Raw genomic sequence first — 27,617 nt, forward strand, 5'->3', positions numbered from 1 at the left:
TCAACCCTCAGTTTATTCTCAGTTTTTAAGAATCTTTTATGGTTTGGCTCCCTCCCTCTCTTTTTTTTTTTCCTTCCCCTCCCCCATGGTCTTCTGTTAAGTTTCTCAGGACACACTTTCAATTTAAGCTCTTGCAAATAAAAGATCAGACCAAGCATTAAGTTGGAAAACATGGGACCGTGGAAGAAATTCCATAGGTATATGAAAGCAAGGGGGAACATGGCAGAGTGAGGAGAAGAAATGCAGGTGCAAGAAACCCTTTTTTTTTTTTTAATGCTGAAGTGCAAAATACTGATCATTTGCACAGACAACAGCATATAGGCCTTTATGGCTTCAGGAAATTATCTGTAATTATTTGTTCATAAAACAAATTCAGAATTATTCCCTATGTTAAAATATTTGAAGTATTGATTTTAAGTAATCATATATGTATATATATAGTAAGGACAGTTAATTATGATATATATATACATCATATATATGACATATATACACGTCATATATGTATATATATATTTAAGTACACTTATATTATATATATATTAAATACATATATTAAATATTAAATATTAAATATATATATTTAAGTACACTTAAAATCAGTACTTCATTTATTATATATTATACATATAATTCACATTTGAATTAAACAAAAAATCAACTACCTTTCATACTCAAAAAAATTTAATTTCAATATACCCCAGGAGTACTTTTGAATGAGTTCATCATTTTCTTCTGTCAGTTTAGGCTGAGATGGGCTTAAAGGTGACTGACACTTGACTTTTTGAGTGGCCAAATGGTTCCCCAAATCTAGACAGGGTCTGAAGTGCAATGCAAATTAGTAGGTTTCCAAATCAAGTCAGACCATTTTTATATAAATGCAACATTGTATTTTACCATTCTTTTGTAATTTTTTTAAAAAGACATTATTAACAATATGAACTTCAAGAAAATATTCATCTCTTAGAAAATTGTCTTCCTTACCCAGATATAGTAAAAATGCTAATTGTAAGTCTAACACCACGTATTTTCATACTTAGTATTACAATGCCTTATACTGTTATTTCATTTGTGTATATAAAATCCCAAGGGGATAGCAAACTCTTAAAGGACTAAGACTTATTTTATACTTTTTTAAGTCTCTAAAGTACTTAACAAAGTGACAAACACCTACTAATTACTCAATACAAGGCTGATAAGCCCAACTGGAAAAAATACAAAATGATACAGTAATTTCCAGTACAAAACCTAGAGAACTACTTTTGCCAAAATAAGATAGGCACTAGCATAGAGACTTTTCACATTTTTAGCACAACATCTTCAAACAGTTTATTAACTTTCCCATATCAGAGAGCAAAGGAGAAGGAAAAAAATCCAATATTTCTTTAGCTTATTTTCTCACCTAGAAATGTCTGAACAATGCTGTCTCTGCGAAACATTATGAAGTTCAGCCCATTTGTGCTTCTAACCTCAAAAATGTCTTGCCTAGAACAATGGCGTTTTTGTGGCATTTGGTCTACAAGAGTATTTAAAATATCACAACATGGAACTAAGTGGTTTGCAAGAATCATAGAAACACAACTTGGTAAGGAATCTTTAAAGTTCAATTATTTATTCCATCCTTCTGCTTCCATATAGAAGCCATTTAAACCAGCACTGTAACAGCTTTAAAAAAAAAAAAAAAGTTTTCTGCTTATTAAGATAGAAAGCAATAATCTGCCTAGAAATTAGGTTGGTGGTAAGGACAGTTAATTATAGAAACTGGAAACTCGTTAAGTCAGCAATTCATAATGATTAATGGTCCAATGGCAACTACAGGGAAGTGTCCAGTGATAAGGTACATGGTTCTGTCTCAAATGTGTTATACTCAATATTTTTATTACTTACTTATAACAGTGATTCTCAATCCTGTTGGCTCATTAGAATTACCTGGAAAGCTTAAAAAAATATACTAATGCTTGGACTCTACTTCCAGAGCTCCTGATTCAATTGGCCCATTCTATTAGACATCAGTGAAGATGTAGAAGACATGCTCCTAAGTCTGCATATGACACAATAACCAAAGGAATAGTTTATGACAGAGGAAATCCTATCTGTTGTGTGCCAAATTCCATGACAAGCAAGATAAAGAGAGAAATGTGACAGTCTTTGTCATTAATGATGAAAATGAGATTAGTATGAGATTAAGATAAGTTAATCATCACCAAAAAGCCAGTGCAATCTTAGATGCATTAATAATTCTTCTCCTACTTCGAGCTACTCAAATAACTTCTAGAATATGGTGTTTGACTTCGGAACAACCCACTTTAAGGGATTATAGAAAAGCTGAAGATCTTTGGGAGAAAAAAAAGAGGAAACTGCAGATGACTGTCCTGGAGATAAGTCTACTCAATGAACCCAGGTTTAGAATTTTAAAAACATTATCAGGTTTGTCATGTGAACCAGAAGACATGTTGGCTCTCTTTTGGCCTCAGAAGATAAACCAATAGATAATAAAGCAAGAGAAAATCAATTTGGCTCAAGTGAAGGAAAAACTGTTTAATGATCAAAACTATCCAAAAACAGAGCACCAGAGAAGTTCCAAACTCAGTCATTAAATACAAAGGTTGAAAATGTGTTATAGATAGAGTGACAGTCCCGGTTTATGCCCACTGTCTTGGCAAAATAACTAATAGGATCCCCTTTCATTCTCACAAGTGCCCTGGTTTGGAACAGAAATTATCTATTCTCCCTAGTTTTGGAGCATTATCAGAATAATTAAAGAAAAATTAAGCCAGGTGGGCCCCCCACACTCCACACCCTTCCCCACTGAAGAGAGGTGGTGAGTTCCCCTCTTGTAGAGTGATATAAAGACTAGATATGCAGTCAGTGAGAATTCTGGAGACAGAAGTGAATGGGAAAACTTTAAAGGATAACTCCACAATTGAGACTCTCTAATGCACTTAAGCTAACTTCCTTACAGTACCTGAAAAGTGAGTCATGTTTTATCATTTGTATAAAACAACTTTTCTTCCCTGGATGTCACCATCCACAACCTATCCAAAATGCACCTGGATAGCCACAGCCATAATGACATGACCTTGTTTCACAGCAAGCTTGACAACCAAGGAGCATGAATGAAACCCAGAACACTTAGGGCTTCTAGAGAAGTCAAGACAGGTATACCAACAGCCAGAGGTTTATACCACTGATCTGTATATAGGAATCTGATTGCTGTCCTCTGCTCAATTCCTCAAAGAACAGGCTTTCTCTAGTCAAGCCAGAACATTCTTCCAAAGATGCACACACATAGTTACAACTAAAACCTTACTTACATGCACACATTCATGCAACACACATACATTTACACACATACATATATAGCTCCTAACCAACTCCTAGCATCATATTTCATATATTTTCAAGTTTGACATTCATGCTTAAATAGCTTACCTTTGTAAGAAACTGCAGAAAAAGCCAGATTCAAAATACAACAGTAATCTGACCACTGGTTTCATAATTGTGGACATGAATTTGAAACATTAACACAAATGATTAATTTTCCAGCTATAAAATGTAAAATATGGTAATTGCCATCTTTTCATAGTATGATTCACAGAACCAAACTATTTGGTCCAGTAAAGAAAACTACAAAACAAGATAAAAATCACTTTGAAACCGTTGGGGTTGGTGGTTTTTCCGTTAACTTCTCAACTGTTACTACTCTTGCCAAATTTTATCCACATGATTGATTTATGGATTACTTTCATAAACCATTTGCCAACAAAGGAAACTGCATTTGTGTTGCTCACTCCACACAGGAAGTTACTTCTCTTCCTGCTCCATCTTTTCATTTCTTTGCCTGGCAATAGCCAGGCAACAATGGAGCTCTAAGATTCTAACACCAAAATTAGCTCATTTTAATTCTTCTAACTGCAATTACACATTGCTTGGAACCTTTTCAATTTCATGTCACTGCAATGAAGAAATTAAAATTAAAAAAAAAATCTGTGTGGCTTTACTTGAAGTTTACTTCACACACAGATGAAACGGAACAAGTTTATGAAGACACTAAAATTATCTCAAACATGCAACAGGTACGTAACAAACACTTCAGAGTTGTAGAGTTTAACTGGATTCTTTAACCACCCCTTAATGCACCATTTTAGAACATTGAGAAATACGAATTCAGAGTCTAAAACAAAAGATTAAAACAGACCAACCAAATAAAAGAAACAAGGAATCAGACAAATGCTTAGCCAAAGAATAAGACTATTTAAATAAATCAGATGTCAAAGAGATAAAATGTTTATACTTTTAAACTCTTAAATCCAGAAAGAAAATGAAGTAAAGCCCAAAAATTACTTTTTATCCTCCACATAAATTATTTATAAAGGAAACACTTCTGTCATATAGAACATAGAATAATTTACACGTATTAACAGCACACAAAATAGAAGACATTTGCAATGTTTGCTAAAAAGCCACTGTTGCTATGGGAATGCCCTAATACAAAACACAACAACCAACAACCAGAAACCCATAACAAATGCAAGTTACTGGCACTTTCCACAACTAATTCCAACTTGTCACACTGCTTGTCATCATCTGTACTCTTTGGTTGGTGCATAAATTGCTCTAATAATCAGGCCTATTGGTGACGATCTACAGCATATCGGTGCTGCTGCTATGCTGCTCATGAAGAAAAGAAAGAGAAACCCAAATTTCTCATCAGGCTGAAGATTAAAGCAGGACTCAGATGTGTCTCAACATATTGATATTTTAAGAGTCTCCCCTCTCCCTAAAAAAATATTTAGAGTTTTACCTTCCCATGCATTTGGATAGCCAAAATATGTGAGATTGATTCAAAAATGTACTTAATTTCACTAAGCCTGAAAGCTTATATACTATTTCCTTCCTTTTTGTTGCAAGTTCTTAATGGTGGGCTATACCATGCTCCCTACTTTTGCATTTTTTTCCTGCCTCTGACTCTCAAATATTATCTTTAAAAAAATAATAATAAAGGTATTTTCTTCAGGTCCTCCAATTGCTCCCTTCTGATTTAAAGATGTTTTTCTTACTATATGGAGGTTCCTCAAAAAATTAAAAACAGAAATGCCATATGACCCAATAATTTCACTACTAGGTATTTACCCAAAGAATATGAAAATACAAATTCAAAAATCTGTATGTGCCCCTATGTTTACTGCAGCATTATTTACAATAGCTAAGGTATGGAAGCAGCCTGTTTATGGACACATAGATAAGGAAGATATGATATATATACAATTGAATATCACACAGCCATATAAAGGATCTTGCCATTTACAACATGGAGGGACCTAGAAGGTATCGTTCTAAGTAAGTTCAACTGAGAAAGACAAATACCATATGATCTCACTCATATACGTAATCTAAAAAACAAAACAAATGAAATAAATGAACAAACCCAAAGGAGAATTAGACCTATGGAGAACAAAGTGATGGTTGCAGGGGAGGCAGGGGGAAGATGGGCAAAATGGATGAAGGGGAGTGAAGTACAGGCTTCCAGTTATGGAATGATTAAGTCACAGGAATAAAAGGTACAGCACAGGGAATACAGTCAGTAGTATTGTGATGAACACTGTATGGTGAACAGATATGTTGTGGTCAACATAGTATAGCATATAGATCTGTCAAATCACTATGCCGTATGCCTGAAACTAATTTAACATTGTGTGGCAACTACACTCAAATTAAAGATCTTTTTAAAAATAAAATAAAGATGTTTTTCCTTAGCTCTTAACCTGATGAGCACCTAGCATTAGAATGGTTACACAACCCTACCCCCCCCCCTTTCCTTGAGAGGCTCCTTTTCCCCTGGCTTTCATCTCACTGTCCTCTCTTTGTTCTCCTCAATCTTTGCTGCTCCTACTCCTTCTTGGGCTCCCCCCTTTCCCTTTTCTAACTAAATGTGGGTTTCTCCCTCCACACCCCACAAGTCAGCCATCACTCCTCAACAAGTTCTATTTTTCTCCTAACTCGAAGCATCTTCTTCCAACTAATATCCCTACTCTACAGTTTTAAGCCCACCCAGTTACATTCTGTATCACCTGGGCATCTCCATTTGGATACCTACTCTATTTTATCTGGAAGGCAAAGAAAATCCCTTTTCACTTTGTGACTCCTTAGCTCCTGGGAGCCTGTTACCTCATATTCAAGTTTTCTTAAACAATCTTATCTCACCTACCTGAATGTTAATTTCCTATGACACACCCCTCATGCCCAATTGGGTCTAACTACAGGACTTTGCCCATTTCCCCCCCTTCTTAATATAGGTGGTAAAACAACAAACAAACAAGGCCCATATCACTTCCCATTTCCTCTGACAAGACTTCCTCAAAAACTCACAAGCCATATCGCACAATTAGGATTTAGCATTATCTTTTCCTTATTACCTGTTATCAAGTTTGTTCTCATGGGTTAGTCTTCTCTTCTTGAGTAGATCGTATATGCTCAGGTAGAAAACAGAATATATAGCCCCTGTTTTAGCAAACCCCGTAGCAGGCAACACATTGCCATTCTAAGCAGATAAGGCCTTGTAGCATGCACTTTGGGGCCCACTAAAAATAGCCTGCTCGTCTTTTTCCTCATTTTTTTAAATTTAAGTATAGTTGACACACCATGTTACATTAGCTTCAGGAGTACAGCACAGTGATTTGGCAAGTCTGTACATTATGCGATGCTTACCACAGTGAAGCTCCCATCTGTCACCATACAATGCTATTACAATGCCATTGACCAAATTCCCTAGGCAATACTTTTCATCTCTGTGACTTACTCATTTCATACCAGTTTCCTTGTGTATGTTTATCCCTTCAAGCTTTTTTTTTAATTTGTTTTAATCTTTATTTATTTTTGAGAGAGAGACAGACAGACAGAGTGTGAGTCAGGACGGGCAGAGAGGGAGACACAGAATCTGAAGCAGGCTCCAGGCTCTGAGCTGTCAGCACAGAGCCCGACGCAGGGCTCGAACTCATTAACTCGGAGATCATGACTGAGCTGAAGTCAGACACTTAACTGACTGAGCCACGCAGGTGCCCTATATCCCTTTGAGCTTTACATTCTTTTTGCACACTGCCTCAAATCTTTGAAAAGTAAATAACTCAACAAACACACGTTTTTAGACTTAGAGTGGGCACATTGTGTATATATTGAATTTTGAATATCATTTTTATTTCTATAAAAAAGGGGACAGTGGACGTTCAATTCGCCCACACACACAGGAACATGAAGTTTTACTGAGGTCTACAGAGGTCCAGTAACCTCATTCAAGCTCACATACCCAGAATAATGGTGAACCAACCACATTTTTCTACTCCACTCTCAACCACCTATTCTAAGAGAAAAGAGAAGTAGAAACATATAAACCCTGTATAAATGGATGAAGAAAATAGAAACTGTTTTGAAGGGAGTCTTGGTGATGTCACTGTAGCACTAACTGCTGAGTCAGCCAAATTGCCACACTCTTTGGAAAACCCCAAATGTCATTGTTCTAAGCACAAAAATCACAAGACCAACAGCAAATTCCATCCAACAACCATGATATCAACAAGACATTTTAAGATTTTAGGAATAAATCAAGATATCAGAATTGCAATTTTTGGATGCAAGACTTTCTTTATAAGCATGCAAAATGATTTGGTTACATTTTCACCAACTATATAAGCTTGTGTACACTTCCTAAACAGGATATTTTAGCTCAAGAAAAAAAAATCCTTTAGAAACTTCGCGTCTACATTTGTGCATAAAAGGCATTCGGATATTAAATGTGCAGCTTTACTGAAGTTTCTGAGTTTGACGCAAGACAGTTGCATCACTCAAATGAGTTCATACCCCTTCTCAATTCTGTTAAAGTTCCAGAGAATTGAATGAGGATGGTGTATGCCTATGTGGAAAAGGGAGAGAATAAGAACCAGTAGGAATACCAACGTTTTCCAACATCATTTATTTTTAAACAAAATCAGAAAGTAACCATAATTAATCTAACGCTTTTTCTGACATTTCTTGACATCAACACATATTAATATGACTACAACGGTTTTCACAACTTCTACTATTCACTTTGAACTTCTTTTAATAGGGATAACGAGTCTGGATATTTGGCTGGCTTTACCAAGTTTTCTAACATTTTTAACATTAACATATTTTAATACAACAACTGTTTTCCTTACTTGCATTATTCATTCCTATTATTAACCAGGAAAACTTTGAACTCCTTTCTAATGAGAATAATAATTCTAGCACTTGGCTGGCTCTCCCTAGAGTCTCCAATCCTACTTTGCTGTACACATCTTGGCAGTCCAAAATCCCTCTTGTAATTTTATGTTTTCTACCTTCCAGTTTTCACAATCTCATGTCTAATTTACCAATTAATTTCACCTAGAATCATTAACCTTGTCTCTTGTTAATGTTCTAAACCCTTTAGCTCTTAAAAGCACTTTTGATCATTTTTTAAGCCTGTGTTATGACCTATAATGTGCTTTGAAGCTTTAGGCTTTGTTGACAAATTAAGGTTCTCTAGGTATTGAAATATCTTCCTTCAGCCTTCAAAGAGAAACATTTGCTCAGCCAGGCTTAGTGCTTATGGAAATCACACCATTTATCTGAGCTTTGTGTAAATTTTTCTCCCAAGTGCTCATTTACAAATGCTAAGAGTAAGATTTAAGGTCATTCTTAGACTCACATTTGTAAAATTTTGTATCTCCTTTATCTGTCTTTGTCCCCAGAGTATAAATATTTTACAAATAGGTATATGAGGGAAGGAGAGAGGATTTGGAAGATTTTGTCCTTTTGTTGGTGCTGTTTGTTTTTCAGGTTGGTCAGAAGAGCACTATGGTATCATGGGAAAAATAGGCTTTGGAATCTGGCCAATCTGAATTAGAATTCCAGCTGTGCCACCTATTAGTTCTGGAAATGGAGATCCACTTCATCTGGCTGGGTTTTGTGGATGATCAGCAATGTACAAAGCCCCTGGACACCAAGCTATAAGAATGGGAGCCACTACCTAGCTGTGCAACCTTGAGCAAGTCACTTGAGTGAGATCTCCATGCCTCAATGTTTTTACACACAAAAGTGAGGTGATAAAAGATAATAAATATGCTCTTATTCATTGAACTGTGGCTAAATTCAGTAAGTTTAGTATAGTAGAGTGCTTAGAGCCACACTTTTCACATGGTAAGCACTATGTGTGTGTGAGCTATTACTATTGTCACTATTTTTATTGCTATTACTATCACAGTTGGTCATGTATCTATCTACCTGTCAATATCCATGCTGAGAGTGTCAGGAAAATTTCCTTAAGTCGCCAAATGCTTTGCACAGAGTAGGTAATCAATAAATATCTCATTGAATTATTATCATTTACACAGAGCTTATTTGGTGGGACAGGGTGGGGGTCTCTACCACCGCAATCTTTATACTGTAGTCTTCTTGCTGTCGCTGCATTTGTTTCTCTACTACTGCATCAGCAGCAACTTCTACACCTTTAGTATCACAGATTTGCTAATTTGGGGGGTGATACTTGCTACCGAAGTTTTACGACTTTAGCCCATTTTTCAGTATCTTCCTAGCATTGTTATTATCAATATCTTACTTTATTTAATGCTTATAGGAAATCTGTAATTTATTGTGAATACTTGCCCACCACCAAGTTAGATTTGAGACAAAGTCCATATAAAATATTTAGTGCAGGTCCTGGTACATGGCAACTATGAGATATGTATGTATGTATACATGTATGCTAGTCTTACTATTGTCAAGTATTTTATATAAATTATCTCATTAAATCTTTAATAAATAATCCTATGAGGGGCACCTGGGTGGCTCAGTGGATTGAGCATCCTAGTCTTGATTTCAGCTCAGGTCATGATCCCAGGGTCATGGGATGGAGCCCTATATCTGGCTCCACACTGAGCATGGTACCTGTTTAAGATTCTCTCTTTCTTTCTCTCTCCTCCTTCTGCCCCTCTCCCCTGCTTGCACTCTAATTAAAAACAATAGTCTTATGAGGAAAATTCCTTATTTCACATATGAAATAACTGATGTTCAGAGAAATAAACAAATTGAGATCACAAGTTAGCAAATGAGAGAAAGCATTCAAACCATGGCCTATCTTATCCTAAAAACACTCTTTACACTACATTTGGGTGGGACTTCACCAGTTCTCCCTTTTTCTTTTTCAGAAATAGTTTCAGTTTATTCCCATCTCCTTTTCAGCCTTGAAGTGGGAATACTGCTTTTCCAATTATAAGCATTCTCCTCCCTAAGATCTACAGAGGTCTCTTCAAATCCTTTTTCATTTGGGGCAATATCCTTCAAAGCGAGGTTGAGCAAAAAGTCCCAGGCTTTCATCGTTCTTACAAACATATTCCATATAACAAGTAGTTTAAAAGCCTTAATATCAGGCTGAATCTGTGTGAATCTGAATATCAGGCTGAATCAGATTCAGATCCCATCTCTACACAGACTAGCTCATAGGGTCATTGTGTGTTACTCTACTTCAATCCTTACATTAACTGAAATAAGTACTTGTATCATCCCCAATTTGTACCTGAATAGATGGGCTGAGAATGGTCCCACAGTTCACTGTATGGTCAGCCATCCTGTTCGGAGTTCCCAAATCAAGCTGTGTACAGTGGGGACCCACGCCCATTTTAGGTGGGCCTGGCTCATCCTCTCTGAGCCACAGTAGTGATTGATAGACTAGGGATACCTGTGCTCATCTCTCCTCTGCAGCTTCCCTCTCTCAACTCTTGTCCTTCTTGGTTTCTCCAGCTCCTAATGAGTTTTGTTCTTTCCTTGGAAGGTTTTAACTCAGAGACTGAGCTGCCTTATTTGATACGCTACAGTCATAGAATATTGTTCTACTGTTTTGTTGTTGTTAGGAAGCCCAAGAGAACACAGAGCTGTAGCCACACATCTAAGTGCTTTTGTTCATTAGCATGCAAGCTCAAGAGAAAACCATCTCTGTGTCATTAGTGTGATATTACTCTTAAAAGATCTGAAACAATCATGGCAAAAATTGTTAACATCTATTTAATCTGGGTAGTGGGCACACAGGTGTCATTGTTTCCTATACTGTTCCATAAGTTTGAAATATTTCATAAATTAAGTAAAAATAGCTGTAAGTAGAAAAAAATTTCATCTCATAAAAGGCAAATAAAATATGGCTTTCCTAATAGAGTTACTACTCACAGAATGAAAATACTTGCTACACACTGGAAAACAAGTAAATACTGAAATGCATAATTACTTCACAGTGGATTACTTATTACTGTTTTCCCCAAGGGTTTTTTTTAATTTTTTTATTTATTTTTGAGACAGAGACAGAGAGAGAGATAGAGAGCACAAGCAGAAGAGGGGTAGAGAGAGAGAGATAGAGAATCTGAAGCCAGCTCCAAGCTCTGAGCTATCAGCACAGAGCCCGACATGGGGCTCAAACTCATGAACCACAAGACCATGACCTGAGCCAAAGTCAGAGCTTAACCAACTGAGCCACCCAGGTGTGTCCACAAGGTCTTAAAATATACACATGTCTACTCTTCTGATTTGAGGTTTGATGGTTAAGGCTTTCAGGAGTCATCCTCTACAGTTAAAGGACTAGCTATAGAATGGATGTAAAGGTATGGAGCCAAGTTTGGTGATGACCAGAGGTGCCAAATAACTAGACGTCAAGAAGCCAGAGAGAGTGACATAAATCACCAATAGGAGGGAAAGTGGATGATGGGCAGTGAGGAGGGCACCTGTTGGGATGAGCACTGGGTGTTGTATGGAAACCAATTTGACAATAAATTTCGTATTAAAAAATAATAATAAATAAATAAATAAACATTAAAAAAATTTTTTTAAATCACCAATAGGAATTAAAGCCTCATTCTCTCAGGCTAAGCAACATGTTCATCAGCCTCCTGAGAAGGATTCCTTCTCTCAAAGGCAGACTTATGTTAACCAAACTTACAAGACTGATGAATAAAATCAGGGTGCAAATATATTATTTTACAATGAGAACTCTGTCATAGAGCCAGTGTACTGATTCCGTGTAGAACAACTGCCACTGGACAACAAAATATAATTACACGATTCGTACAGCATGAGAAAAGTGCAGTTGTTAGCTACCTTTGTTGAATATTTAATAGTACCAAGCTTAGCCCAACGCATCCATCTCCATATATGGGAAAAACCTACCAATAAGAACAAAATGCTAAAAATTATCCATTGTGCAAAACTCTGTCTTCTGGCTAGTGCCTAAATAAGCAATGCCAAATATCGCCCTGCCTTCATAGTTATCAAAACCCTCTTTGAATTGAGACCTTCCTTCATGAAAGGTGTTGCTGCACTCAATCTTATAGGCCAAATGTCACCTACAAAATCACTTCTACCAATTATCTTTCTTAGAGCTTATAAAAGACTCCATGTAACAACTTAGGTTGAATCATAGATAGATGAGAAGATCTTTATGAGGTCCTATCTTGTAATGCATGAAGTTGTTCATCAATGTATCCAAAGTTCCTAGAGCAGTGCTAGTGACTTAACAGACAATAAATATTTCTAACGTAAGTGAAAAAATTCCTCTTGAAAAACATTTTTTTCAACTAGTTCAGTACAAGCTTAAAGCCTGCACATTTTAACTAATCATTTCCACTTCTCGTTTGATAAACACAATCATTCCAGACTTCAGAACTTTGTCCTACACATACTTTTCCACACTGAGCCTGAGCTAGAGAAAATCCCCCAAAAGCCATTCATCACCCATCAGCCAATACCATCACTTCTATCACTATTACCACAGAGGCCTATTTATTCTAGTGGCCCTATGTATTCTTGTGGCCAAATAGACACCAAAATTAACTATCAATTCGTGAGAAAGAAATTTTGTCTTCTTCCTATACCAAAGAACATACCAACCACTCTTACGGCATGACAAAAATAAGTGTATAAACATTACTAAAACCTGTATTCATGGAAACATATAGCACCTTGAAACTAAAATGGGCCAAAACAAAGAAAGTTTTTAGTGAAGTTGTAAAGTTCGAGAAGGCATAAATCCAACTCTTCTTAAGGTAAAACTCATCCCAGCATGCATGCGCCATGTATGTTTTACTCACTGCGTACTGGAACTTTTCATTATGTTCACGGTCATTGGCTTTCACTATCCGTTCTACTTCTAAAGAGAAGGAGAAATCAGGTATGAAATTAAATTTTTGACCCAAAGAAACATATAACTCATTAAACTAACATCACTTAGGTTACTTTGATTGTAGTCAAGGTTGCAAGAATTCTTTCCTTTGAAATTTGAAGGGCATTGGTTTTTTCCAGCCTAAATGTTGGAACATGTGTTGGAAAGTCCCAAAATGGAAAGCTGAAATTTGTCTCATTGTAATTCTGATGCCAGCCATAAAACAAAACATTATGTGTCTCCAATTTCTACATCCCTTTAGCTCCACAAAGACCCTTTCTCTTAACTCCGAGTAGTTCCTAAAGGAGAATGCTGTTGAAAGTCAAATGCCACACTGAGATTTTTTTTTCTTTTTTTTTTTTTTTTTGCTACCAAGTCACAAAATACTGTAGAGCCAAACAAAACCATACTGAAGTGGCCATGGAGGTCACTGACCTTCTGGTCACTGAGCAAAAATGATTTTTTTTTTTTTTGAGAGAAAGAGAGTGCATGATCAGGGGAGAGAGACAGAGAATCCCAAACAGGCTCCATGTTGTGAGCCCAGAGCCCAACGCAGGGCTCAGACCCACGAACCATGAGAGTTGGGTGCTTAACTGACTGAACCACCCAGGCATATTCAGAGGAACTGCACATCATCAGGAGACTGAGACTTGCCCTTTGCTGGAAGTAGCCAAAATATCTTCTGGGGAAAAAAATGCAAACACCAGTACAAATAAAAAAATAAAATAAAATAAAACAACAAACTCAAAGATTATGATGGTGCATAAATTAAAATTTGCACTGGCAAAGGAAAAACAGTGCACCCGAAACACCAGTAGAGCATGTTTTTGTAGTAAAAGTAGCAAGTTCTTGCTCCATTTAACTAAATTCAGAGTTGACAAAAGGGTGATGATGGACTAATGAAAGCTATGGAATGGAGACCAGCAAAATGAACACCAGATGTCAATGCAGAACATTCAAGATAAGTAACTTCACCATTTCACCTGGGACCCCCTTAATCCCACAGCTCTCCACCTGGGTAAGTGACAGGTGGTAAAAACTACAGGGATAGTAATAAGAGTCTGAGTTTGGAGAAGGTACTTAACCACAGAGATAAAGGAGACTGGAGGGTGGAAAGTAACTTAGAGGCATCTATTAGGGATGGGGGAAGGAAGAGCAAGGGGAAAGCAAAGAGAGGAAGAGCTGAAAGTAGAATTAAGGTGACAAAGATGAGGGAAATGAAGAGAAGTGGGGAGGAAGAAAGGAACCTATTTTATCACCACTACCCTCCCTAGGCCAGGTACCACGATTTGTAAGAACTGACAACTTTTTCCCCAAAGTCCAAGAGGAATCTGTCTCTACAGCCCCATTGGCTCAAGTCTCAAAATATGATGCTATGTTTATATCTGAAGACTGCTTGTGACAAATGACACCCTGTCTTTGGTTATGGTTGATTCTCTACCTTTTGTGAAAGGTCTGTTTGACATCCACCTACATGGCTTTCTTCTTACCTATGTAATTAAGTCAGTTCCCTGTGACTATTCCTGTTTTCAAGGCTAGCTCACCTAGTTTTTGATAATAACAATAACAATATTGGACTGATGTCCACAGCTGATGACACCTGAGTGGGCTTGTCCCTAACATATGTAACTCTGAAATCCTGAATTCACCAGGAGGCAACCTCTTAACCAATCATCCCCTGCAGGAAACATTTCAAACCCTGGCTATCAAAGCATCATCCTATCCTTCTTATTGCTTCCCTAACAAAGAGCAAAAATATCAAAGCCCAAAATGGTATTTTGGAGGGTGAGGGGACTTAAAGCTTAAAAAGCTGGATGATTTGTTTAAACATCCCTACCTTCACCCAGGCATGGTAAAACGGCTGACAGGAAAACACTGGATGTTATTAGGAGGATGAAAGTTAACCTGGCCCACCTGGCATCCTGCTTGTAAGTTAAATATTAACTTTAGCTGTAAGTCAAAAATTAGATATGCTAATTTGTACATTAATTGCCTTTAGTTGACCTCACACACATTCAGATGGTCATCATTTTTAAATTTCACACTATAAGGAGCACATCCAGGGATAGAATTCTATAGTTATGCACCTGATTTTAGTCACTCCAAACACCAGAATCTTGGCTCCTGTCCAGTGTCTCCCTGTAACCACCCTCCCCAAGGACTGAGAATAGCCCTTTACCCAAGGGGCCAGAAGAGTAATTTCTGCGCTAGGAAAGTTTGAATGTTCTTCTCCGTGTCCACGAGAACTTGGACTTGCTCTTGCTCTTGTCCCGTGAGATTTTGTTAGAGCCAGGAAGTCTTCTTTTGGCTTCTAAATCATTATTATTAAATCTTTATCTTTGCTTCTGTACTTCTACTAAGTACTATCTTTCTGAACCGAGTCTTTATGAATAAACTCTGGCATCCTATTTTCCATCCCTTCACTAAGCTCTACAAAATCCCAGCTTTGGTTCTACATCCCTATTGCTTTGTGCCTTTAACCTAACTCTGCTAGGCCAAGAACTGACATTCTTTCATGTGCTATGACCGTGGGTGAGGGGATGTAAACCTCTCTTGGCAATATGTCACATCATGTAAGAAGAGGAAGCTGAAAATTAATCCTCAATAAACAACTCCCAATCATTGTTCAGAGGTTCAATGACTTAATGCCCAATATTCCATAGGCATTTCAGGAACCTTCCAGCTGTGAGAATACTAAAAGAAAAGTACCCACTAGGAGATGAATGATTTACTAGGATAAGCTCACTGCTACATAACCATTATCACTGAACTTTTGTGGTTCCAAAAAGGTGTAAAGTGATACAGAAGGATGTATAAAATATAATGAGCCAGCATATGTTAAACTGCAGTTCAAAGAGCTTCCAGGTAAAGATAGCCAACTAAATATGTCCTTCTATCACTCTTCCCACTCAGGCCTCACTGAAATAGCAACAATAGGTCTTTTTTTTCTTTTTTTTTTCTTTTTTGAAGAATAAAAATGTAACAGTTTTAGAAAACAAGTGGAGGCTAGAAGGGGTTCAAAATTTTAAAAATTCCCAGTGAAGCCCCAAAGAAGTTCCAAATTCAGTCAATAAATACAAAGGTCGAAAATGTGTTATACATAGGGTGACAGTCCCAGTTTATGCCCATTGTCTTGGCAAAGTAACTAATAGGATCACCGTTCACTCTCAAAAGTGTCCTGGTTTGGAAGATAAATTATCTGTTCAGTCTAGTTTTTGAGCATCACCAGAACATTAAAGAAAAATTGAGCTAGGTGGGCCCCTCACTCACACCCTCCAACTTTGCCCACTAACGAGAGTAGGCAACATGCCTGGGAAGGAAACCAAGAGTGGGTGTTCAGACCTAAGAGAAGCACCTCTGAACCTCCACATCAGCTACAGGAGACTCAGGTCCTAGTAAACCCTGCCTTATAAAGGCAGCTGTGGGATTTGCCAGACTATGGACTGAATGCCTGTGACCCCAGAAAATTCACATGTTGAAACATTCCTAATGTGATGGTATTTGAGGGTCTTTGGGAGGTGGTTAGATTATGAGGGTAGAGCCCTCATGAATGGGATTAGTGATCTTATAAACAAGGCCCCAGAGAGTCCCTTGCCCCTTGCATCCTATGAGGACATGGCAAGAACACAGCCATCTGTGAACCAGGAAGCAGGCTCTCACCAGACACCAAAACCACGGGCACCTTGATCTTGGACTTCCCAAGCCTCCAGACCATGATAAATAAATTTCTGTTGTTTGTAAACAACCCAGTCTATGGCATTCTACTATCGTAGCCAGAACAAACTGACACATGCAGAAAAACCTCCCTGGGAGCTGGCTACATCACCAACCCTCCAATTTAGAGAAGAGGGCTGGCAGGGGGAAAGGGTTTTACAACTGCCCTCATGTATCTAGTTAGTCCTTCATTTGTAAACACAAACCAGCAACCGTAAGTCACCAGACATCTGAGAAAAAATCAATAGCACAAAAGGGAAGGACGCAAGAGGAAGAGATAATGCTAAAAACAGGTGGGGAAAATGTTTTTTATGCTAATTAGTAGCTTGAAAATATTCAAGAAGACATAGCACCCATGAAGCAAAAACAAGCTGATAGGAATAAAGATAGCAGAAAATAAGAAAGAGTTCCTGGAAATTAAAAATTATTTAATGGGAAACTGTATAGTAGGATAGACAGAATGAAAAATAAACTGAAGAAAACTCTTCAAATATATAGTAAAATGACAAAGAGGAGGAAGATGTGCAAAGAACACTTAGGAGAAGAGAACATAAACAATGGATAAGTAGAAATAATCAACTAAGCAGAAGAAAATTTCCCTGCACCAGTCTAAGATATAACTCTTCAAAGAGGATGAATGAAAATGGAGGGACAGATATGCAAAAAATTTTGAGCTCCAAAGACAAATAGAAAATATTTTAAAATTTCAGAAGAGGAAAAAAAATGGCTAGCCCTTATAGACACAAGAATCAGACTAACATGAAATTTCTCATCAATAACAAGGATAGAAGACATTAGAGTGATGCCTTCTAGCTTTAAGGAAAAATATGTTTGAGCTTAGAATTCTACACCCAGCCAAATAATCAAGTGTGAAGGGGCAGTAAGAACACTTTCTGACATACAAGTGTTTATGTACAAATACATCTCCAAAATAACTCAAGAATGTACAAAAGGAAAATAGTTTAAGTATTAAAAATAAAGCCAAGTGAGAGAAGATATAGAAACAAGGATGATAATCAACTATAGTGAAGAAGGAAAATAAAACTGACATGATCACCCACATACCTGTCCTAAGTGGGCCACAAATTCACAGAAAAAGGAAAAGCTGGTCTATTTCCATTTATTTCACTGCCTATATGGTAAAAATAAACCAGTTATTCAGGAAAAGTACAATTATATACTAGTTCTTGGCTCAAACAATAATATCTCTAACAAATCCTCATAAAGAAGTCATTGTTTGATACAAAGAACATAAAATGAGTTTTTTAGAGCTGTATTTTGTAACAATTGCAGGCATGTCCTTCCAAACACAATTCAGAGGGCCAAATACTAGGGTCTCTGTACTCAGTGTCTACTGAGCTGATCAAATTCAGGAATGTATTTTAGGATATTTATATGAATAGATAAACTACATGTCCCTCCAGAAATCATCCTAAACATATTTCTCTCCACTGCACTTAGCTACATGCTAAATGACTATGCGTTTCAGACTGAAATTCTTGAAAAATACCTGAAGAACTACTGTGCTGTTACTAGCTGAGTACAGATTCTTAAGACCCAAAATCAAGCTGGTAAAAGTGTAGCATCCTTTTGTGACAGCTGAGGAGCCTAACAAAGACGTTTGCCTAGATAGGAAGCTATCCTTCATCATTTCAGCAAGCAAAGAGAAAAGCCATTAGCAGAGGCAGAATTATCTTAGACACCTGTTTTGAATCTACTTCAGAATACAGAAACATAGGTATAGAAAAAAAAAGGTAATTAAACCTGTGAAGTCCTACTTCATATAAGATAAAGGAAATAGCCTTCACTCTCCAAAACTCATAAAGGCCAGTATAATCTGATGCCTGTCTCATTCAAATAAAGAATCAATGAAGTAGTCATAGAATCCTTATCTTTGAGCCATTGCTTCCCGTTACCTTATCCAAGAGAACTAAATAAGGATACAGCATTTACTTTGTGAAGTGGTCATTTATAAATCAGTTAAATGTTAGGAAACATTTACCAAAAATGTTTTACCAATTACCTCAATTTCAAAATAATTGCCCTGCAGTCTACCCCATGCCTCCCTGAAATAATTATCTGATTGGGCAGATTATAGGTTTCAGATAGTAAAACTATACCCACTTATGTATGTGCATAGGCTTGTCTTTCCATTTGGAAGGAAAAGATGCACCAGTTATCTGATCACTAAAACACAAGCTTAAAAGATGAGAAGGACATAACACAACCCTGCTGGAAATTTTTAACCCTGCTGGAAATTGTTCTTTGTCACCAAGACTGTGGGGACGCATAAAAATGAGTTTCCTAACAGTGCCTTGGATCTCTAAGCCAGAGGCCTGAGATCTTCTACCAACTGTGTGTGTGAGCATGTTTTAAGTCATGACTTCTCCTTATCTGTGGTTCCTCAGAAAAATAATGCCACTTTGTGTTGCTTTCTTTCTAAAAAAAAAAAAAAAAAAAAAAAAAAAAAAAAAGCGAATAGGTGAGAAAAAGAAATCATCCAAGCTTGGCTAGTCAGTCTTAAAGTTGCTTACATTATTATTTCTTAAGAGGATCTGAAGTAACATCCAGATATTCTTAATGAAAACAGGCAAATGCCTCTTGATTCTTCCCCAGGTTGTTGGAGGCAACACCTAACTCCTAATCTAGGCTCTTTTCCCTCATATTCTATTAAGTTATAAAGGATTCAACTTCTGGGGTGCCTGGGTGGCTCAGTCAGTTAAGCGTCTGACTTTGGCTCAGGTCATGATCTCACAGCTTGTGGGTTCAAGCCCCACATCAGACTGTGCTGACAGCTCAGAGCCTGAAGCCTGCTTCAGATTCTGTGTCTCCCTCTCTCTGCCCTTCCCCACTCACGCTCTCTCTCTCCTTCAAAAATAAATAAACATTAAAAAAAAACACACACAAAAAAAAAAAAAACAGAGAGATTCAACTTCCACTTCTAGCAGGCAGGAGAAGACATTCATTTAAGCCTTTTTCTCCCCCTTAGTTTGTCTATGAACAATGCCTAATATATTAGTATTTAAGACTAGTTAGTGAAAGCAGTAGCTCTGTTAAAAGACCAAGAGTAAGGGGGAAGATTTAGAATGCTTCCATTTGACCCATAAGCGATCACAGCAACTACAAATTCCTAATTAGTGAACACAATGGTCTTTCTTCAATTAACTCCAGAGCATTTTGTCCTTCACCAAATGTGGTTTGGGACACAATCTTCAGGCAATTGGCTTTAGATCCCCAAAAATATGAAATGATGAAGCACCACAAAAAAATTGGGGTCTCTGTACAAAACCCTGATGACAGGAACTGATACTTCCTCAACAAGGTTGGTCCCAATCCAAAAGCTGAAGAATGTCTCCAAACATTGAGTGTCGCTTGGGGCTTGGGGTTGTTGTTGGTTTTTTGGGTTGGGCCAGAAGTCTCAGAAAAATGCCCTCAAGCTAAATCAATAACTTAAGCTTTTCCTTTCTGAATTTTCTTTCATTCTTCACAATCTGGTTTGTGTGGTTGGGAGCCAAAGCAATTCATTAAAGACATGAGGAAAGAACAATAAGTGGGGAGAGCATTAAAGAAAAGAGTTCCCCACCCTCCAAGATTTCCTGATTTGACTCCAAAAGCACATTCTGATACAATTGAAAAATATGTGCCCTAAATTGGGGTTTCCTATTGAAACCCAGTGGTGACCTGCGGCTGCTGGGACTTATTGACATTTGAACAGCAAACTTAAGAGAATTGAGGCAAAAAAAGAAAAATCTTCCCACAATTTTTTTTTATTCTTGTCCTCACAAAAGAGCTTGGAAACAGAGTTAGGGGATTCAAACAAATACTAAAAGGCCTTGGGTTTGTTTTCCTCTTGGCTGAGCCAACTTGCTCATCAGGTCCAGATATTTGGAAAATTTGATTTATTGGAAGCTCTATTCCTCCCATGGCTTACTTATAGCTTCACAAAAAAATATAAAAAAATTTAACCAATTCATTCTTCTTCCACCATTACATGAATTGTATTACACAAGTTACAAGTAAAAATTGACACATCTTTATGTGAGCCCATGGTACATTGCTTTCTCTAAGTACAGATTCACAACTGGAGATTTAACAATTATTACAACATAACAGCTAACATATTGAGCACTGGTAAAAGCTAGATACTTTATGAACTATTTTGCATGCATTATTTCATTATTCTTCAAAACAATGTTACTAGGTACATGCTATTATTAATTCCACTTTACAAGTGAGGTAAACAAAGGCCCAGCAAGAGTATGTAGTACAGTCAGTATTCAAACACTGAGCTGCCTTTCTTGTCAAAGCTGTTTGGAAGAGATTCTGAGTATAAGAAGATGGCAGATGATACTGTTCAGAGCTGGCTAGGAAACCACAAATGGCCATGTGACTACACCCAGAGGTCAAGGAGAGGAAGATGAGAACTCTCTCAGGGAATGCCTTGCTGCAGAGTATACTTCAAACACACACTCCCTCCCAATTAACCTTGCAGCCCTGTGACCTCCTCCATTCTACTGCTTCTAGGCTTCTCTCTGCTTCCTGGTGGAGGCCAACCTCAAGAACCTACCTGCCTTCTCCATGGAGCCTTTGGGCAGCCCTTGCTGAGAATATGCTCCCAAACTGTTGTTTGAAACTTACTGCTTTCTGTGCAACCTGTCCCATATGGGCCCAGTGCTAAACTGTTAGTTTTTATTTCCACTCTTTTACAATTTTATTATGTATAGCAAATGAAACAAATGCATTTTTATGGACTGGGCCATGGTCAAAATGTTTTCTATAAAGATGAAAAAGAGCTGTATCTTCCTACAGCATCCCCTTACACACACACACAAAAAAAAATCAGGATCTACCCCAAGAATCAGAGGAGCCTAAATGAAGCTCAAGGACATTTAGTTTTCCCCTGTGAGACACATTCTGGCCATCCAAGGAAAGCAAGCCACCTGTCACCAAGTGAGAGGAAAGAACCCCAGGTAGAAAAGAAAGATACACAAGAAGAAAATGTAAAGATGTCTCTTATTTGTTTGGTATCTCAGGGGTTAAACAGGAAGCCATGTTTTGCAAGGCTTATGTTTGTTACTTTCAGATGCATGGGGCCTACAAATTGGAATTCTTTAGTACTTACTGGTTTCTGTGCCTCAGATCCCTGAATCCATGTGGCAATTAAAATCTGCTGGAGCCAAAACAGTGATTTCTTCCAGAAATATTTATTGAGGTCCTTTGAGCAAGGTTCTACTGTATACAGTGAAGGAAAAGCAAGTAAGACAGCAACAGCCTTCAAAGGGTGAACATGCCCATGAATACCCACACAGCAAGGAAGCACAGGAGAGGCCCAAGGAACCATGGAAACCAGAAAAAAAAGAAAGTCAAGGCCAGATGCATAGTGAAAAGGCATCACCACCTGTCCCAAGCAGGTCTGAAGAGAACTTATGCGGCTAGATACACACTGTGGAGTATGGCAGGTTGTTTAGCCAAGCACCTTATCCAAACTGAGCTGTACTCATTTACTGGAAAGAGAAGAAATTTGGTAGAGGCAGTCTGCCACCTAAGATAAAATATGGACTTTTCAAGAGGACATCCCCAGGGGCGCCTGGGTGGCGCAGTCGGTTAAGCGTCCGACTTCAGCCAGGTCACGATCTCGCGGTCCGTGAGTTCGAGCCCCGCGTCAGGCTCTGGGCTGATGGCTCGGAGCCTGGAGCCTGTTTCCGATTCTGTGTCTCCCTCTCTCTCTGCCCCTCCCCCGGTGTCTCCCTCTCTCTCTGCCCCTCCCCCGTTCATGCTCTGTCTCTCTCTGTCCCCAAAATAAATAAAAAACGTTGAAAAAAAAAAAAATTTAAAAAAAAAAAAAAAAAAAAAAAAGAGGACATCCCCAGTTCCTGCTCACTGTCCCTTCTAACAGAATAATGGACCACATGTGACAAGGCCAAAAGAAAAATTAGGAACTTTGCTTTATTTACCTATGAGTGAAGCATTCAGATACACATATTATAAAAGAGATACAATGGGACCAGAACTTTGGGCAAAAAAGAAATCTGCCCACTTCTCACACTCCTCCCCAATCCCCCCCCTCCCCCCTGCCCCCATCCACACTCTGGTCCAAGTCACTCCTCCTCTCTTCTTCTACTCCTGTAATAGCCTCCCCTAGGCCCTCCCTACTTCTACCCCTGCCCCTGTAATCTATTTTCAATAGAGCAACTACAGAAATCCTTTTATAATTGTATTACTTTCTTATTGTTGTTCTAAGTAATCACCACAAACTCAGTTGCTTAAAACAACACGTTAGCTTATTAGCTCATTATTCTGTAGGCCAGAAGTCTGAAGATGGAGCTTACAGGGCTAAAATCAAGATGTTTCATAAGGACTGAGCTCCTTCTAAAAGCTCTGGGGAGAAGCTGCTCCTTGCCTTTTACAGCTTCTAGAAGCTGCTCACATTTCTTGGCTCAGGGCCACGTCACTCTGACCTGTAACTTCCACTGTCACATCTCTTTCTCTGACTCTCCTGCCTCCCTCTTACAAGGACCCTTGTGATAACAGTGGGCCTACAGTGGGTATAAACCAAGACAATCATCCCATCTCAAGATCCTTAATCACATCTCCAAAGTTTCTTTTACCATGTAAGGTAACCTATTCACAGGTTCCAAGGATTAAGACATGGACATCTTTGGCAGCATTAATATGCCTGGCACAAGAATCATCTTCTTCTGCTCAAAACGTCCAACATCCAATGCAAGAGAAAAGTTAAGTTCTTACAATGGCCTTCAGAGCCCTGCTTGGTCTTCACATGACCATCCCGTTACCACCACCAGAAGCCCACTAACCATGAAACTAAAGAAGCTTGAGCTACAGCTCACCTCACCTGCACTTTCCATTCTCAGACCCTGGGAGTAATTCTAGAAACGTGTTTGCTCAGAAAATCTTACCATTTCCCACAGTGTGGATGGGCCTTGAAGGCATTATGCTGAGTGAAATAACTCAGACTGAGAAAGACAAATACTGTATGATCTCATTTAGATGTGGAACCTAAACAAACTCATAGAAAAACATCAGAATATTTGTGGTTATAGGGTGGGGCAGGGTGGTGGGGAGGCACTTTTGGTTATAAGTAAGTACTAGGGATGTAATGTACAACATGATGACTGTAACTAACACTGCTGGATGATATACAGTAAAGCTGTTAAGAGAGTAGATCCTGAGAGTTCTTATCACAAGAAAAATTTTCTCCCTTTATTCTTTTCTTCTTTCTTTTTATTGTCTCTACATGACAAGATGGATGTTAGCCAAGCCTACTGTGGTAATCCTTTCACAATACATGTAACTCAAACCATCATGCTGTATGTCTTAAACTTACACAGTGGTGTAAGTCAATTATTTCCTAATAAAACTGGAATAAAATTAATTTTTAATTTTTTTTGAATGTTTGTTTATTTTTGCGAGAGAGAGAGACAGAGCATGAGCAGGGGAGGGGCAGAGAGAGAGGGAGACACAGAATCTGAAGCAGGCTTCAGGCTCCGAGCTGTCAGCACAGAGCCCGACACGGGGCTCGAACTCACAAGCCATGAGATCATGACCTGAGCCAAAGTTGGACACTCAATCCACTGAGCCACCCAGGCACCCCAAAAGTAATTTTTAAATTAAAAAATAAATAAAAATAAAGGTGCAGTTTTTTTATTTTGATTTGCAAAAATAAAATATTTTAGCTACAAAGGCTAAGATCATTGTCTCTTCCAGTCTAATTTCTCCCATCATACTTTGCCTTCTGTCAGATGTCAGTAGGATCCAGATAAGAGGCTGTCAAGTTGGAAATGCATTGAGTTTGTGTTTACTGGAGCATATTGATGTGATTCACCGTCAATTCTGTACAGAGTTAAGTCAGTGGTGGTCCCCCAGGGTAGGAATGGTGCTCAGGAATACTCCTGCTTCCGTGGGGACTCACCCAGTGTCTAACATGAAGATGCAGGGCCCAAGGTCACACAGCAATATGACCGTGTCCTACAGTACCTAGCAGCAGAATTATGTGGATCATGGAGGAGACAGGTTTGCAATACAGACCCAGAAGTCAGCCTGTGCAGAATTCTTCCAGCTATCACACGTATAAAATTGTATGTGAAAGATTTCATTTTCATCAACTCCTAATCAAAAGAGAATTTATCTCCTAGTAGTAGTATTAGGAATTTTCAAGTATCTAGTATTTTTGACACCATATATAATAAGCATACCATGTATTTTTTTCTATGGGATGGAATAAAATAAATTAAAATTTATTACAATTTCTGTGCTTATAGAACACAAGCCCATATGTAGCAGGACTACACATGGCAAGTACATTTGTAGCAGCTCATATATGAAGCCATCAAGCTGAAAAGCTATTCTAAACCATCATAACTTTAGCTAGAGGAAAAACTGAATTATCTTTCTAATGTTTCTATAGAAAATTATGTAATCAATAATGGTCCTATAAGAGGCAATCAAAAATAGGGGGACAAAAATATAGGAAAAAAGTACTATAAAGTTGCGTTGGACAGTGAATTAATGAAGACATTAGGTTATTTTTCTGGATTTTGTGGTATGCGTGGGATTTTCAAATTTTCAAAATTGAAAATTGTAATTTATAGGGATTTATTTTGTTACTGTAAATAAATATTCTCTATTATACCTAATTTTGTATTTTGTATTCATTTAGGCCTAAAAAAACAAAACAAAAAAACAAAAAACCTGGGTCTAGCCCTGACAACCCTCCCCATTGTTCATTCAACTCCAGCCACAGTGGTCTTTGTTATTCCTTGAACACAACTAGGAACATACCCATCTCAAAGCCTTTGCACTTGCTATTCCTGCTACCTAGAATGCTTCTTCCAGATATCTACATGGCTCCTCTCTCACTTCCTTCAAATCTTTGCTCAAATAGGTCTTCCTCAATTCAGCCTTCCCTGATTACCCCTTTTAAAACTGCATCCCCCTACCTGCCTCCTTAGTGCAAGAGGCAGCATGTCAGTCTCATAAAATTGAAGCCCCTCAAATGTACAAGATAATTTACTTTGTCACTGATTTTGCTGACCAGCTTTCTTCCTCTCTCCCCACAGAAATATAAGCTCCACATAGACCGAAGGTTTTTTCCTTTTTAAAACCTGTTTTGTTCACAGCTGTATCTGAAACTTCTGAAATAACGTCTGGCACATAATGGATGTTCAGTAAATACTTGTGAAATGGCTGGATAGATGGACGGATAACTAAGTCAAAGAACTACCAATGTTCTGATTATCATAAGACAACAACCACCAACATAGTCAACCAAGATCATTTCAGCCAAAAGCCCTGAAACATGATGTTTTAATTAGCTTATTCATATGAAGATAAATTTACAATTCACAGTACACAATTTCAGGTAATAAGGGTACTTTTCTTTATAGAAAACACTATGTTGGGAATTACTTCATAAGCTTTAAGATTTTATTTCACCATCAAAAGAGTCCAGATTTCAAAGTTAAGCCCAGAAATAAAAATTATAATTTCCTTTAAATTAGGAAATTCTGTTTGAATTAATAGCAAACACAATATTACATGAGAATGAGGTCCACCAGGAGACTATAATTCGAATAGCACTTACACAAACTACTCAAAATAATAACTATGACAGCTACCATTCATTAAGGGCTTACCATATGCCAAATACTGACTCAAACACTGAACCAAAGAAATATCTAAGGTGTGGGTCTATGGAAGGGCTAAAAAAGCATTCTTTAAAATAAATTATTATAATTCTAAGGATAAAATTAAGGATTTTTCTTTTACAAAACCAAAGTATAACAATTAGAATATTACACACTTGGGAATGCTGAGTAATAAAGAAATGGAGAAGTGGAACAAATGCATTTATAAATATGTTCTAAACCCACTAAGTATGTATGGCATATAATTCTAAGTAGTATTTATATTTTCATTATTCCTGTAATGAAGTAGTTCACAGTAGACTTACTTTTGTGTACATGTCATGGCTAAAGCTTAACCCTATTCTAACAGACGATACTGATTAACATATTCATTAACCATTATTTTCTTATCCAACCTCACTATTCATTTGCTTATTCCTTACTCATAGATCTTCCTGATATATTCAAATATGCATATAACTACTATAGAATAGTAATATTTAATGTAGTCTTCTGGTAAACTTATAAGACATTATTAAAAATGTGTTTTTCAGCTTCCCACTATAATGGAGTAACTTGTGTCAGGATCAACCCATCTGTTAAGAACAACTATAACAGCTTGATGAAATATACAAAATGTTGGAAAATATAGAACAACAAAATCAGACAAAACTTGAAGGGCCAAGAACCAGCAGAAAAGAACAATGTATTGATGTAAACCTGATATTCTGTACCTTTCCCCTTAAGGGATTGCTAATTCCTCAGCTTCCCAGAGGTGAGATAAGACAATAATTAAAACTCAGAATCTAGCTGGGAGGAGAAGCCTTGGTAACACTCTAGGTCTCCAGTTGACTTCTGAAGGACTGCATTCTAGGAGTAACAACAAAAATAGACTAGACCTTATAAATACTGAAAGACAGCCTCAAAGTATTTCAGTTCATGACTAGATAATCTGTTCCTTCTCTAAGTGTGTGTGAAAAGAAAAATAAATTCTCCTTGAGGAAGATAACATTATCCAGATCCTCTATAGTTTTTTCATATGTAAGGCCTATACTTCAATAATA

At 37.6% G+C, this 27,617-nt stretch overlaps 1 protein-coding gene across 13 annotated transcripts in view; it reads right to left on the reverse strand.

Annotated features, from left to right (window-relative positions):
* Positions 1-27,617, reverse strand: part of ATP8B4 (ATPase phospholipid transporting 8B4 (putative)) — a 259,446-nt gene that overhangs the window by 196,291 nt on the left and 35,538 nt on the right. For 9 of the 13 annotated variants that reach the window (XM_049611656.1, XM_049611662.1, XM_049611663.1 and 6 more), the window contains one exon: positions 13,125-13,183. The exons of 1 other annotated variant lie outside the window; for it this stretch is intronic. In XM_049611656.1, the coding sequence (XP_049467613.1) occupies positions 13,125-13,183 (59 nt within the window). 3 more of the 13 variants (XM_049611664.1, XM_049611665.1, XM_049611659.1) reach the window with 2 other exon arrangements.

Source organism: Panthera uncia (genome assembly GCF_023721935.1).
Source record: "Panthera uncia isolate 11264 chromosome B3 unlocalized genomic scaffold, Puncia_PCG_1.0 HiC_scaffold_1, whole genome shotgun sequence".
In the NCBI taxonomy this organism is placed as follows: domain Eukaryota; kingdom Metazoa; phylum Chordata; class Mammalia; order Carnivora; family Felidae; genus Panthera; species Panthera uncia.